Here is a 15,295-nt window from a genome sequence, read left to right on the forward strand (position 1 = left end):
CACATAAATACATCAAATATTTCTCTGTTGATCTTTAAGTGAATATTAAATCAGAACGCCAGTATCAGACAGGAACTATTACTAAATGTTAATGTCATGATGATTGTGGTGTTGTAATGATTCTTTCACAGTGATGTCCCACCCTCATCGTTTCCTTGGAAACAGTGTGCTGTGGTGGGACCTGAAGAATGAAGTCACCATCACTACACCCTGGTACATGGGGCTGGTGTTCCGCACCAGATCAAAAGAGGGAGTTCTCCTGCAGGCTCAAGCTGGACAATACACCAGCTTGATCTTTCAGGTACGCACACTGACAAACACACTGAGGGACATGTAACATACAGTGATGCACACAGAAAGGAAAAGAAAACTACTAGAAAAAGTTCAGCTCTGTCATATTTGTAGTCTGTTTCATCTGATTACTAATAAAATTATTTCAAATTGACATTTTGAATTATTAGACGTTCTTTCATGTACTGGTTTATTTATTAGTTTGTTTTCTGGAGCCAGTCAGGTAAAATGTTTGGCCACCATAGCAAAATTAATAATAATTTTTATTCTTATAATTATAATTAAATTCTACATTTAAGTTTACTTTAACATAGAATTTAAATTTGATTTAAATGTATTTACATTGAAAAAAAAATATTTTTATTTAATTTAAAGTCAAGATTTACTGTAAAATTGTCATAACGTTTTTTTTTTTAATATTAGAAAATCTAATTGGTTGAAAAACTGGGCTTGTTTGCCTTCAGATATTCCAAGAAATGTCTGAAATCATTAAGAGCCGGATGAAAGGAAAACATGATCTGATTTGGAGTCGGAAACAAACATTTTCACTAGAAGCACAGAGTTAATTAAATAAAGCTAGCTTGACTTCCTATAGCATTTTGAAATAGACAATCATGCGCCAAACTCCAAAGGTTCCAGATGATTAGATGTTCAAATATAGCTCAGATATCCTATGCAAACAATAAATGAAATTGAGTAATGGTTAATTATTATAAACCCTGATTTGTATGTGTGTGATTCCAGGTGGTTTCGGGTCAGTTGGTGTTTTCTGTGGCACGAGGTTCGACTCGGCCGGTCAGGTTGAGACTGGATCAGGTTCAGGTGTGTGATGGACGCTGGCATGACATACAGCTCGAGCTCCGTGATGTCAGGAGTGACAGAGAGACTCGATATATTGCTACAGTCCGACTGGACTTCGGACTGTATCAGGTACAGACAAACACTCTCACATAAGTGGTCCTTTAACCCCTATTATGTCGCTGACTGACTGTTATAAATTGTAATCCATAATCTGGAATATTGGAATATCAGATTCTAATCTTTCTGGATTCAACTACGAATCAAACACAGGTCTAGTGATTAAACACTATGGACTAATATAACATCACCTTCTCTCCATCTCTTTCTCTGCCCCTTTTCAAATCTCTCTCTGTAACAGGGAACAGTCATCGTTGGGAATGAGATTAATGGTGTAAAGGTGAAGCACCTGCATGTGGGTGGAGTTTTCGGGTCAGGAGAAGTGCAAAATGGGATACGTGGCTGCATTCAGGTGCTTCTTTGTAACTTTCAGTCATTTTTGCATTCTCTTTTTATAAAACCTGTTATGATCTCAACTGTGCTCACCAAAATTCGGCTTCTGCAGCCTTTTTCAATGTATGAATTATTAGTAGTTATGAATTCCTAATGGTGTCATTAGATTTTAACAAGCAGCCAATTAGTTAAATAATTAACGAGAACTTAGAGAACAGAAAATTCCTTCAAATGTGTAGTCAGCAAAGCATTTGCCAAGTAAATTCTCATTCATAGTTTTTATCATAATTTCCATTTAATGTGTTAGAAAAAAAGGACATTCATTTTATTATTATCAATTTTTAATAATATTGTAATTTTAATTTATAATTCTTTCTTTTTGATCAAATTTATTTGTCATTGATTGGGTTGCTTACTTATATCTGTGTGCTTTATATTCTGGCATTTGTCCTCAGGGGGTTCGTATGGGGGTGCGTCCTGATTCCCCTGCATTGCCCCGCCCTTCCAGAACCATCAAGGCTGAGACTGGCTGTAATGTTGGCCGCCTGTGTAACTCCTCCCCTTGTCCCGCCCGTAGCCAATGCACCGATGAATGGGATCGCCACACCTGTGTTTGTGAACCAGGTAAGATATGGATTATGATTGTGGATCACTCATAACTTCAAGCACAAATTTCTACTTTCTCCTTTCTTTTTTTAAAAACATTCAGTATACTAAAATGTTACTTATTTCTAAATTGGCTATTGAATCCCACATGTATTTTTAAGTGTGGTGTCAGACGTCTGTACAGTATATATGTGTATTAATAATACATAGAGCATATCAGTGCCTTCTGTCAACAGTCTGACAGTTCACCCAAACAGAGTACATGATATACATTTACAAGTGCTTTTGTTAATAAGAGCTCCCATCACATCTTAATGAAGATACAGACTCGTTCACTTCATTATCATGCTGTTGCAGTTGCATCAGCTCAGTGTTATTAATACTGTGCAAAAAGAGAAATCAAAGACTCCTCTCATAAACTCTGAATTAATTTCTCAGACCTCCTCATGGTAGAGTAAACCCACACGTACAACATCTCTCTCTCTCTCTCTCTCTCTCTCTCTCTCTCTCTCTCTCTCTCTCTCTCTCTCTCTCTCTCCCTCACACCCAGAGTGCTAAGAGTGCCTAAATTTGAGACGAGAAATATCTCTCCCCTTCTTGTTGTTTGTTGGATTCCCATGCATAATTGAACAGTTTTAATAAGTCTCAGTACTGTAGCCTGCTAGTTCTGAGTGTGTTGAATAAAGTTGCTTTTTTTCTGAGGACTTTATGGTAATCTTGTAGTGACTTCTGTACCATGCATAGCAGTGGAAGGCTTCATCAGAAGAGCAGAGTATTGTATTCCTGCATCGCATTTCTGATTAGTGAGCTTTTTTCATTCATCTTTATAGGTTTTGCACACACTTTTGCACAGTAGTTCAAACATCTCCCTGCTAAAAGAGTGGGAAAGGGGGTTAATTTGTTTTTTGATCAATCAGCATACCCGTGGAGGCTTTTTCTATATGACTCTAGTCAAGGAGAGATCAAGGCTATGATGTTTTGTTGGTTGTTTCGAATAGAGAGTGGCATACTTTCAGTTCCTTAAATTCAGTAAATATGTGTGTGAGGTGTGTGATGTTTTTTCCCATCAATTATATTTTCAGTTATGATTTTAATTAGGGCGTGTGTATTTTTTCCTTTATTTTCCAGGATGAATTCCTTTTTATCATACAGACTGTCAAGACTGAATTCATGTGATCGGTCATAAAGTTGTATTATTATATTTGTTATTATTTTAAGTTGATCACAGAAAACTAGATTTTCAAGATAGAATGACACTTTTAAAGTCTTTCTGACTGCTCCCAGTACACTCCCTCTATCTGCCATTGGCCGGTCAAACAGATAGCCTCGCCCCAAACACATAATTGGTTGAGCCAGCTCTGAGATAGCAGTCACAGTGTTTATACTTTTCAGTGAAATAAACCTATTAATGCCTGAGAAAGTACTTTAACATGAAAAAATAAAAATTGTGTCTTACCATTTACATTTTTCATATACAGGATTCTATGGTAAAAGCTGTATGGATGCATGTCAGCTGAACCCATGTGAAAATCAAGCAAAGTGTCACAGGAAGCCCAGCTCCTCACATGGATATATTTGTGACTGTGAGGACAATCACTACGGACAGTACTGTCAACACAGGTACACCTTCACACGCACCACTTGTATGTACAATTACATGAGCACAAATGCAAACGCACATCATTACTGAATCATTACATGCACATTTTTGTAAATATTGTTAATGTCCTGCTCAGTAGCAATGTCTAAACATACTTGGAAGAAGATAAATTAAGGAAAATGTAATTATATATTTCCCCCTTGTTTTAATCAGATATCTATTCTAATTCAAATATGGTGCAAAAAAAAGTATTTTTATCTTACACAATTTAGTTTTTCAAGAAAACATAAATTGTGCAGTTTTTGTTTGGGAAACAAGACAAAAATACTGAAAAAAGGGATTTCCGCTGAATACCTGATTTGCCCTGTAGCCCAGTTACTCTTATTCCGACTATAATCTCTAATAAGTTGACAAGCAAATGTACCAGTGTTATAATCACAGAGAGATGGACAAAGACTTTGGATGCATTCAGATTTACAGCTGAATTTGTGTGCATGTGTGAGAGTTTTCTGTCACTCTAATCCAATGTTCAAGCTTATCCGAAAGGCTGGATGTGTATGGCGAATAAGTTTGTGTTCATGTTAATGATGCATTTGTTCTGCTTAGCTGCATGTGTGCATGTGTTTAAGGTTTGCTGGCTTTGAATGGATGAAAGTAGACTTAAGTTTACCGACAGACTGTGACTCATGTGACCCTAATTCAACCCCTACCTCAAACACACACACGCTCAGCCAAATCCTTTACAAGAGCGACAATCTCATCTGCTCCCTTTTATCTGTTGGCTCCATCTATCTCTCTATGTCGCGCTGTCTCGCTCTCTATGTCAGATCTGCACATAGGTATTTGATCAAATCTAACTGTGTGTGTGTGTGTGTTTAGGGTCGAGCAGCAATGTCCTCGGGGTTGGTGGGGCAGTCCGACATGTGGACCCTGTCACTGTGAAGCCAGTAAAGGCTTTGACACCGACTGCAATAAGACCACTGGACACTGCCACTGCAAGGTACACACACACTGTTATACTGTATTTTAAATGAATAGGTCATCCGAAAAGTAATAATAAAAAAAAAAGATCACAGATTCATATTATATATTACCATTTAAAAGTTTGGAATTGGGAAGATTTTGAAAAACATCTCTTGTGCTCACCAAGGCTGCATTTAGTTGACCAAAGAATTGTATATTTTATTTATATTGCATATTTTGACATTTAATTGATTTCTGTGATGGCAAAGCTGAATTTTTGAAAGCCCTAACTTCAGTCTTCAGTGTAACATGATCCATGAGAAATCACTCTTAATATACTGACTTGGTACTCAGGAAAAATGTGTTATTATTTTCAGTGTTGAATCTGTATTTTAACTTGTTTGGTGTGAGCTGTGGCAATGTAAGAAAAGATGTCTACAAGCTAAGATACCTAAACCCTCTTAGAAGGTTCCTGTAACATAAGACAAGACAAGCACAAGTCTACTCTATACATTCCATAGCAACACCGCCATACTGTCTCAGTATAAGCAGTCACAGTAAAAGCTGTTCCATGCTGAGTGTTATGCTCCTCAGAGAAAACTTCATGTTCTTGACCTTCTCAAAGGTTTGGGGAGTAAAAAACGTGTTTCTCAAGAAAAGCCTGTGGTGAATCTAAAATGCATTTTTAAACACACATTTTACATTTAATAGGCACATTTCCAGCTTTACTTTATTTGATGTTTTATTTTTAAAGATTATACTAATAAATAGTATATGGAGTACACAAATAAAAAGGGGAATGAATTGGAATTGGAATTGGAAATGTTGCATTACAGATGCAAACCTGAAATGCCTACCCAAGCATCCCATCTTTATCATTTGGACAACTACAGCTATAAAATGGCTTTTTTTAGGTTATGAAGTTGCACAAATTCTTCTTTATAGCAGTGTGTTATTCTGCAGTTTCCCTGTATACAGCATTCACAAACATGCATTTTTTTAGTATGTATAGTATACCTTTCCATTTATTCTTTACATGGTTAGAATCAAATACAAACATGTAATTCAAGCATGATCTTTTGATTTGGTATTATTTTTATGAGTGCATGATTACATGTTCACATATAAATGTGCATGCAGTATAGCTGGCCTGGAAGGTGTTAATTGGTTAGTGTGTGTGTGTGTGTGCATTTAAGTGTAATTAAAAGTTTGTAGAAGTGTGTTCCTCATGCTATAATAAAGCTTTGCTTACTCTCATGCTGTATATCAAGCTTTTTAATGTCCATAATTACAATCTAATCCCAAAGGAAAACATGAACACACAAAATCTTATCATGCTTTTGAAAAATATGAAGGAATTTTGTTTTGTGAATGCATATGTTATTGATGTTTTTGTGTGTGTCAGGAGTTTCATTACCGACAACGGGGCAGTGACATCTGCCTGCCATGTGACTGCTACCCAGTGGGCTCCTTCTCAAGGTCATGTGACCCTGAGAGCGGCCAGTGCCAGTGCCAACCCGGCGTGATCGGCAGACAGTGTAACATGTGTGACAATCCATTTGCTGAGGTCACACAAACAGGCTGTGAAGGTAAAAACCATACCCATCCATCCAACCATTAATCCCTTGTTCATTCCATATCTGTTAATCATTTCTTCACCCGCTTTTCTTAGTAATCTATGATGGTTGTCCTAAGACCATAACATCAGCAATCTGGTGGCCCAGAACAAAATTCAACCTGCCTGCTGCTGTCCCCTGTCCCAAAGGATCAGTAGGTGCGTGTGTATATTCACATCTGTGTCTTTCGTGTGTCTTTTCTAAAGTCCATCTTATACATTAGTTCATCTCTTTTTTCGAAGGAACTGCGATTCGGCACTGTGATGGAGAGAGAGGATGGCTGGACCCTGATCTGTACAACTGCACCTCTCCTCCTTTTGTGGAGCTAAACACAGCCGTGAGAAACTATATCTGCACATTTACTATCTATTTACTGTGATGAGGCCTGTTTCATACAAATTCTTTATTTTTTATTTTTTATTTTATTTTGCAGAATAGTTTTCTGGGTTACTAACAAAAATGAAGATTAATTATTTTCATGGCTGATAATTTACTGCATAAAATGTATATTAATATTATTCAAAAAAAATTCAAATAAGCCATTTTTAAATGAATTTAGATATTATAAAATTAAAATGTGCTGTATGAAATACATACATATATATATACATTTTCATTTAGGATTAATTTTAAAAGATTGATTTTAATTGTGTATGGCATGTTATCACAGCAAAGCTAATTTAATTATAAAAAAATAAATAAAAATAAAATAGGGGAAATGGCCATGCACAATTTCTATTATTCAGTTTTAACCAAAACATTTAAAAAAAAATCCAATACCATCCCTGATATTAATTTTAAGAGAGCCCATAATTATGAAGTGATTCTTTGGATATGGCCTTTGAGATTTATCACATAACTCATGAAATACTTTTGAAATACAGAATGTGTGAAACGGGTCTAAGGTCCATAACTTTCACACAGTCATGCACACATTATTGTAGCAGCTTGTCTATATTACATAAACATTTTTTAATGTGTGTGTGTGTAGCTTGAGGCGTTAGAGAGAAATGAGACAGAACTCAACACCATCATTGAGAAAAAACTGGCCCATCAGCTTCGTGATGTCACAGAGGCAACAACCCGTCTCTATGGAAATGATCTCCAGATAGCAGAGCGGCTGCTGTCTCGCGTCCTGACCTTTGAGAGCCTCCAGTCAGGCTTTGGTTTGACAGCCACTCAGGATGCACATTTCAATGAGGTGTGCATTACCTTAGGGAACTGATGAATGGCTGGAAATTTGACATTCCAATTTTATTGAGACTAGTTGATTAACTTGTTCCGTCTCCATCTGCAGAATGTGTTGCGAGGCTGTAGTGTTTTGTTGAGTCCGGGCAGTGCTGAGTTGTGGAGGGGTCAAAGTTCAGGTCAGACTGGAGCGGCAGGATTGGCCGATCTGTTGGAGCAGTACGCCCGAATTCTTGCCCAGAACATGAAACAGACCTACCTCAATCCTGTGGCACTTGTCGCCCCAAACATTGGTCAGCATCGATACACAACAAACACATACAAAAGAAGTACTTACTTTTATTCAGCAACGACACATTAAATAGATTTTTACATTATTATTCTTCAAAATATATATATTATATTTAAAATAAATGCTGTTCTCTGAACTTTGTTCATCAAAGAAAGTACAGATCATAAAAGGAAGTGTTGCTTATGCACAAAACACCACTTTGATGGGCATAATACTTATTAATAATTATATTACTTATAATATATCATATTTATATTTAAGATATTTTTCTGTATTTTTTTTATAATGTGTAGCACATTAAGTTGCTTCAGTCCAGTAAATATTAATTTTGTTTGTGGAAAGCATAGCACTTCCACTCTGAAAAAAAAGTAAATATTGTAAATAATCTGTCATCTGCAGTGTGAGGTGAGGCTGAGAAAGATCAATGTGAGACTAACACCTTCAAGTGTGCACCTATGGCAGAAAAACTGCAGCACTACAGAGAGCAGATCTATTAAAAGAATCCTGCAGTTTACGCAGTGTGTGTGTTTGTATTTTACAGTCATGACTCTGGATCGTGTTGACAACCACACACACGTGCGGCGACGGTTTCCACGGTATCACGGTACTCTGTTCCGAGGTCAAGCACTTTGGGATGCTCACACACATGTTGTGCTGCCCCCTACTGCACTGGTGCCACAGCGCAACTTCTGTAAGTCTCACATATACTCATTCTTTAAGCCCACTTACAAGGCTTATTGAGCAATAAATCTGTGTTTAGTTTCAGCTCCATCTCCTGCTGGCCCTGTGAACCTGTTGGCCAATCAGACATTAGAAGCAACAACAGCGCGGCGTTCTCAATCACTGCAAGAGGCACCGGTCTCCATTGTCATCCTCCTCATTTATCGAAGCCTAGGGGCCGCACTTCCCCCTAAATACCACACAGACCGCCGCGGTGTCAGGTTAGAAAGTGTTTAACTAAAGATAAACATCACACGGATCTCTAACAATCTTTCTAACAATGCTTGCACCTCTCTGCAGGTTACCCAGACACCCTGTGTTGAACTCGCCTGTTGTGAGTGTTTCTGTGTATAATAACCAGACATTCGTGGAGGGTTTTCTGGACACTCCGGTCCTGCTGGAGTTTCTTCTTTTGGAGACCAGCAACCGCAGCAAACCACTGTGTGTGCAGTGGAATCACAGCAGCTCGTAAGTGTGTGTCTTTATTTAATCAATTTCATGTCTCAAGGACAAACAAAACCTCTTTTAAAGCACCATCGGTTGACCAAACCATTACATTACACTGCTGGACAGGTATTATAGTGTTAGGGGAGGGGCCATGCTCAGTGGCTGCAGTGTCATCAAGACATGATTTCAGGCCCGCCCAAAAAAATCCTGAACACAGAAATGGCGAAAAACTGTTTAACGGTCTAACTCCACAATTCAGTACATAGTTCAAAGTCTTTGTAACGTGTTTTCATAAATTCATTTCTAACATTTATAATGCGTTTAGAAATAATTTTGTTAATTGCCTTTCCATGGACTTTAATACTCAATTCTAACACACTGATTTGGTGGTCAATTATTAATAATGGTTCTTATTATTTTAACTTTTTAAAACGGTTAATAAAACTGCTTAATGTTTTCATAGACACCGTGATACCTTTTTCAGTTATTCTTGGATGTATAGAAAGAATTTTAAAAAGCATTTATTTGAAATAGAATTCTCTACTGTCACTTTAGATTTCTTGATCAAAATGATCTCCCTAACCGTAATACATTATTGATAATCTATCATAGTTTCCACAAAATATTAAGCAGCTCAAAAAACATCTGTTTTCAAAAAGTTTCTTGAGCACTAAATATTATATTATAATATACAGCATATTATAAGATATAAGGAAATTCAGCTTTGTCATCACATGAATCCATTATATTTTAAAATGTATTAAATCAGTAAAAATACTTCACAGTATTACTGTTTTGCAGGTATTACATTTTATTTTTGATCAGGTTTGGGGAGCTTGTTTGACTTCATTCAAAAACATAAAAAAAAATCTTATAGACCCCAAACCTTTGAAAGGCAGTCTTATTGTATACTTATAGTAAGGATTAAGTGGTAAATGCTCTGAACGTGTGTGTTCAGTGTATCAGCAGGAGGCTGCTGGACGGTGAGGGACTGTAGTGTGGTGTACAGGAACACGTCACATGTTCGCTGTCAGTGCCACAGACTGGGAACCTTTGGAGTCCTTATGGACAGCTCACAGAGAGAGGTAATGTACACACACACACACACACACACACACACACACAGAGAGAACAAAGAATGATCAAGGCCACATAATTTGAAAATCTTCACATTTATTCGTTTTTTCAAGAACATAATGCAATATAGCAGCAGGATGTTCCATAGTGACACCTCCTTCAGCATAAGCACCATTGCTGATATCTTTTCCCTTCTCTCTCTCTCTCTCTCTCTCTCTCTCTCTCTCTGATTGCTAAGCAGCAGTTAGAGGGTGACCTGGAGACCCTCGCCATAGTAACATACTCCTCGCTCTCAGTTTCCATGGCGGCGTTGTTGCTAACAGTGGTGGTTTTATCGAGCCTGAGGGGACTGAAATCAAACACACGCAGCATTCATTCCAACATGGCTGCCGCTACTCTACTCTCCCACCTCACATACCTGCTGGGCATCAACCAGACGGAACAACAGGTCAGAGAAGAGAGATGTCTGTGTGTGTCTGAATCTAGATGTGCGTTAGTGAGACAGACAAAGAAAGTTTGGGTGGGCTCGAAGACAAAAACATTTCAACAAAAAACACAATCTGTGTAGCCTCTTTTGTACTGAATAATGTGCATTGTAGATACAGTACATACATACGTAAATCTGCTTTAAATTGTTCAGAAGTAACATGAAAAGACATTTTCTAATTTTATATATTATATTTGATTTCTATTTTAAAGAATTGCTATTCTTTTGAGCTTTTTAGTTTTTAAGAATCCTAAAGGAAAATGATTTCCAAAGGACCATGTGACACTGAAGATTGGAGTAACGATGCTGAATATTCAGCTTTGCCATCACAGGAATAAACTACATTTTAAATCAAATCAAAATAGAAAACCATTATTTCACATTTTAATAATATGTCACAATATAATGTGATATAATACAATGTTGATTCAAACAATATAAATCAAAAGTCACAAATTTGTAAAACTTTTAATATATATCTATATATTTAATATATCCATTTAAATATATTATTATATTAAACATAAAAAGCAAACATTACTTATATGCAGTAAAAAAAATACATCATATGATATATTGATAATTGTTCTTTGTTTTAAAATATGAGGATCCAATAACTTTGGACCCTTTTGGTCAAGATCCATCATAGCTTTTAATTTAATGAAACACTTTTCTTGACACAGATGCTCTCTCTGTATTTCTCTCATCCTCAGTCTGACACTCACACACTTGTTCTCTTTCTAACGCAGGTTAACACCATTTTTAACTTTATTCTTTTTATTCTCAGGAGTGCAAACCACTCACACTAAAAGCCTATTACAGCTGAGTACATTCATTTCAACAGCTGTACTGGGATGTGAGTGTGTTTATGTGATAGAGTATGTGTTCATTCATAATTCATCTTCTCTCTCAAACATTGACTTTGCTTGCGTGTATTGATTTTGGAGCTCACATTCTCTTTTTTTTGGACATGTACTGCAGAGAGCATTCAGGAAATTATGGAAATGAAATTAGGAAATGGTTTGAGCTGGCACCACAACTTAATAAGTCGGAACATAATTGAAAACCACTAGGCCACAGTGTATCACTTTTATTAGGCCAAGGACACAATACAAAGAAAGAGCTTGAGACCCTTGCTACATATTGTATCAAAAAATGGTGTTGAATTTTTTACATAAATTTTGGACTTTAAGAAGTTGTTTAGTATCATATGATAGGTATTTGCATACTTAGTCACATTGCTTACGTTAAAATAATCTTTTTGAGAGTCATATAATTATACACTACATTTTAACTTTGATGTAGGTTAAACATTTAGCTGACCTTCAGCTTTAAAATTTTAGATTTGGTTGATATAATATTATTTTAGGTGGGATAAGTATATTATTTAAAACTTGTTTTTCTAAATGCATATCCATGCAATATGCTGTTTTAGTCTTTTCTCTTGTCTAATTGGTTCATTCTGTCTGATTCTCTCTGATTGGTACAGTTCCTGTGCACAGTGGTTGCAATTCTGCTGCATTACTTCTTTATGTCGTCATTTGCGTGGCTCTTTGTGGAAGCTCTTCATATTTACCGAATGCAAACAGAAGCAAGAAATGTCAACTATGGAGCCATGAGATTTTACTATGCTATTGGCTGGGGAGTCCCTGCTATTATTACAGGTGTGTGTACACACACACACACACATACACACATATGTGTGCTTTCATGCAGATATGCTCTGTGACATGTATGTGTGCTGCAGGCCTGGCAGTCGGGTTGGATCCAGAGGGGTATGGCAACCCAGATTTCTGCTGGATCTCCATGTATGATAAGCTCATGTGGAGCTTTGCGGGACCAGTTAGTGTCGTCATACTGGTATTGTGCTCTTCAGTGTGTTTATGTGTTGTTTGCACCATTTAAAATACAATTTATACAGTATGTTTTTTAATTCTCTTTCTGTGTTTTGAATGTACTGTATTTAGTACTGTAATGATCATCTTCATTGACAACTCTCTCTGTTTTACAGATGAATGGTGGGATGTTTTTGATGGTTCTGCGTATGACGTGTAACCCCACTCAGAAGGAGACAAAGAAGCTGCCTGTGATGTGAGTACAACATGCATGTGTTCAGGAATAATTAATGTGGAAAATGGGAGGGGGAACTCATAAACCTTATCATCATGAATATAATTTTGGTGATATCCAAAAAAAATTAATTCTATCATCATTAACAAATTGTTGTACGGGTTTTTGCTAAAAACAAAAGAAGATATTTTAAAATGAGCATTTTTTTCTTCACAACCCAACCAATTTTTTTTATATTATGTTATTATAATATTTTCATTAAAATAATTATTTTATTTTATTTTATTTTATTTTATTTTATATTATTTTCCAACAATTGTAAAAGTTATAATGGTGCCTCTTTCCTGCGTGTTTTTCTACATGCAAATTCAAAAGTGTAAAATTTTCAGCACAGAATTTATGGCTTTTCGTCTCTTTATTCTATTTCTCTCTCTCTTTCTCTCAGTTCTACTATCCGCAGTGCCTTCCTCCTGTTATTATTGAGTACATGTGTTTGGCTGTTTGGTCTTATGGCTGTTAATAACAGTGTCCTGGCGTTCTACTACCTGTTCATTGTCCTCTGTTGCGTACAGGTAAGTGTGTGCTGGCTCTTACACATACTCTTTCTTTAGTGTTTGTGTGGTTGAGTTTGTCATTGTCATTTTTTTATTTTTTACACTGTACACTTTGATAGTTGTGCACCTACTCTCCTGTCTCAGGGATTGGCTGTACTGTTGGTTTTTACTCTCCTGAACTCTGAGGTGCAGGAGGCCTGGAAACTGGCCTGTCTGGGCAAGAAAAGCCCCAGTGAAGAAGCTCCCAGACCTCCACAGATTACTGTTAGTGAACACGAACATACATATTAACATATGACGCCCACTACATGCACAGCCACATACACATCTTTAACACAAACCCATATTTGACTTCATGGAGTGAAAATAAGCATGTGGATCTGTGTTACCTGCTGTATGTGTACAGGGCCAAAACCCGTACAACAGCGCTTCCCTGCTGGAGCAGAGCGGATTACACCGGATCACACTCGGAGCTTCAACAGTCTCTTCAGTCAGCAGTGCAAGGTCTGTATTTGAGATTCAAAATTCTTTAAATAATCTATACTTCAAAGTAAACACACTTTAAAATAAAAAAGGGTCATGAAATATACATTTGTAGGCATTTTGCTTGCCTACCTACTGTATGTATCTGTATGTAGCAAACTGAAAGCCTGAAACTTGGCGTATATTTTTTTTCTCAGGGAGAATCTCTTGGCACGGCAGACTCTAGAGCACACTCTTGGTCACACAGGGGCCACTGACCTGGACGTGGCAATGTTTCACCGCAACGGAGGTACACTAACACACAATAACCTACATGCATGTACGTATTCACACTTGTACAAACTCCTTAGCTGCTTGCTAGTCATTCTTTACTTGTAATATTCTAGTGTTTGAAACTTGTCTTGTCAGAATTGGTGTCATTTAGTTTACCTATTCGTTCTGACCGTCTGTCAGGTGAGGACTCAGACTCAGATTCTGATCTCTCACTGGAAGAGGAGCGGAGTTTGTCCATCCCATCATCAGAGAGCGAGGACAACGTGCGCCTGCGTGGACGCATCCAGCGACGCTTCAAACGGACCGGTCACGGCGAACGTTTACTTACAGAGCCTACCCACAACAGTGGAAAAGGTAACAATATTATTATAGCAGTTGTCTCTGTCATTAGTATTGAAGCCAAAGGAGTGTAGAAACTTTAGTGTATAAACCCAAGTGTTAGTGTATGGAACTGTTTATGTGTCAGATCTGGATGGCAATGACCTGCTCTCCTATTGGCCAGCGCTGGAAGGCTGCGAGGCGCACTCACTGCAAAAATGGGGCTCAGAGCGCCGACTAGGGGGTGACTACAGCAAGGATGCAGCTAATAACAACCAAACAGACGCAGCGCTGACCAGCGGAGATGAGAATGGTCTTACACACAGACACCGCAAGGGTGAGGCACATTTTCATTCAAAATGAAATATTAACCAAAACGATACATTGTAATATTTAATTGTCCATACTTCTCTTTGTTAAACTTTAACTAAAACATTCAAAATAAATTAAGTTACATGGGGTATTATAGTAAAACTACAACTAAAACCATTAAAAAAAATCATTACTTAAAATAAACATTAACTGGAAAAAAATTACGCAACATGTATTTTCATTTAGTTTAACTTTATGTACTAAAATAACTAAAACTGCAATAAATATTAACAAAATTATGTTGACATATTAAAATAACAAATAAAAGAAACACATTAATAAATTATTAAAACTAAAAGAGTAATCAAAATAACAACAGAAATACAATTAAAAATTAAAACTAATTCAAAATATTAATTAAAACTATAACAGTATCTACTGCAATAACACTGACCTATATTAAGGCGGCTTATTTTTATTTTAAGATTCACTTTCCATCATCTGACAATTACATTGTAATGTTTTGTTGTCTAAATTCACAACAACTGATTTGAGCTCTTAGTGTTTTATATTTTTAATTAATGTAGAAATTAAATAATTTTCATTCATTTTTTAAGAAAATATTTGAAAAATAAAATAGTAATAAAATATTATAACTTATGTTAATTAAATCACTTATATCTGTTACATGAAAATAGTTATCGGCTTATTGTTATTAGCCAGAATTTTAATATCTATGAATAGAAA

At 36.5% G+C, this 15,295-nt stretch overlaps 1 protein-coding gene across 2 annotated transcripts in view; it reads left to right on the top strand.

The window, feature by feature from the left end:
* Positions 1-15,295, top strand: part of LOC113093957 (cadherin EGF LAG seven-pass G-type receptor 3) — a 40,071-nt gene that overhangs the window by 21,627 nt on the left and 3,149 nt on the right. The window contains exons 10-34 of one of the 2 annotated variants that reach the window (XM_026259571.1): positions 132-301; positions 1,036-1,221; positions 1,451-1,561; positions 1,998-2,166; positions 3,627-3,768; positions 4,628-4,748; positions 6,117-6,300; positions 6,384-6,485; positions 6,570-6,664; positions 7,319-7,528; positions 7,625-7,808; positions 8,349-8,498; positions 8,568-8,748; positions 8,828-8,995; positions 9,933-10,059; positions 10,293-10,499; positions 12,028-12,202; positions 12,286-12,398; positions 12,550-12,629; positions 13,054-13,180; positions 13,307-13,426; positions 13,569-13,666; positions 13,843-13,964; positions 14,099-14,272; positions 14,385-14,573. In XM_026259571.1, the coding sequence (XP_026115356.1) occupies positions 132-301; positions 1,036-1,221; positions 1,451-1,561; positions 1,998-2,166; positions 3,627-3,768; positions 4,628-4,748; positions 6,117-6,300; positions 6,384-6,485; positions 6,570-6,664; positions 7,319-7,528; positions 7,625-7,808; positions 8,349-8,498; positions 8,568-8,748; positions 8,828-8,995; positions 9,933-10,059; positions 10,293-10,499; positions 12,028-12,202; positions 12,286-12,398; positions 12,550-12,629; positions 13,054-13,180; positions 13,307-13,426; positions 13,569-13,666; positions 13,843-13,964; positions 14,099-14,272; positions 14,385-14,573 (3,705 nt within the window). The remainder of the gene's footprint in view (positions 1-131; positions 302-1,035; positions 1,222-1,450; positions 1,562-1,997; positions 2,167-3,626; positions 3,769-4,627; positions 4,749-6,116; positions 6,301-6,383; positions 6,486-6,569; positions 6,665-7,318; positions 7,529-7,624; positions 7,809-8,348; positions 8,499-8,567; positions 8,749-8,827; positions 8,996-9,932; positions 10,060-10,292; positions 10,500-12,027; positions 12,203-12,285; positions 12,399-12,549; positions 12,630-13,053; positions 13,181-13,306; positions 13,427-13,568; positions 13,667-13,842; positions 13,965-14,098; positions 14,273-14,384; positions 14,574-15,295) is intronic. The other variant, XM_026259572.1, reaches the window with a different exon arrangement.

This window comes from Carassius auratus, unplaced genomic scaffold, assembly GCF_003368295.1.
Source record: "Carassius auratus strain Wakin unplaced genomic scaffold, ASM336829v1 scaf_tig00215205, whole genome shotgun sequence".
Classification (NCBI taxonomy): Eukaryota; Metazoa; Chordata; class Actinopteri; order Cypriniformes; family Cyprinidae; genus Carassius; species Carassius auratus.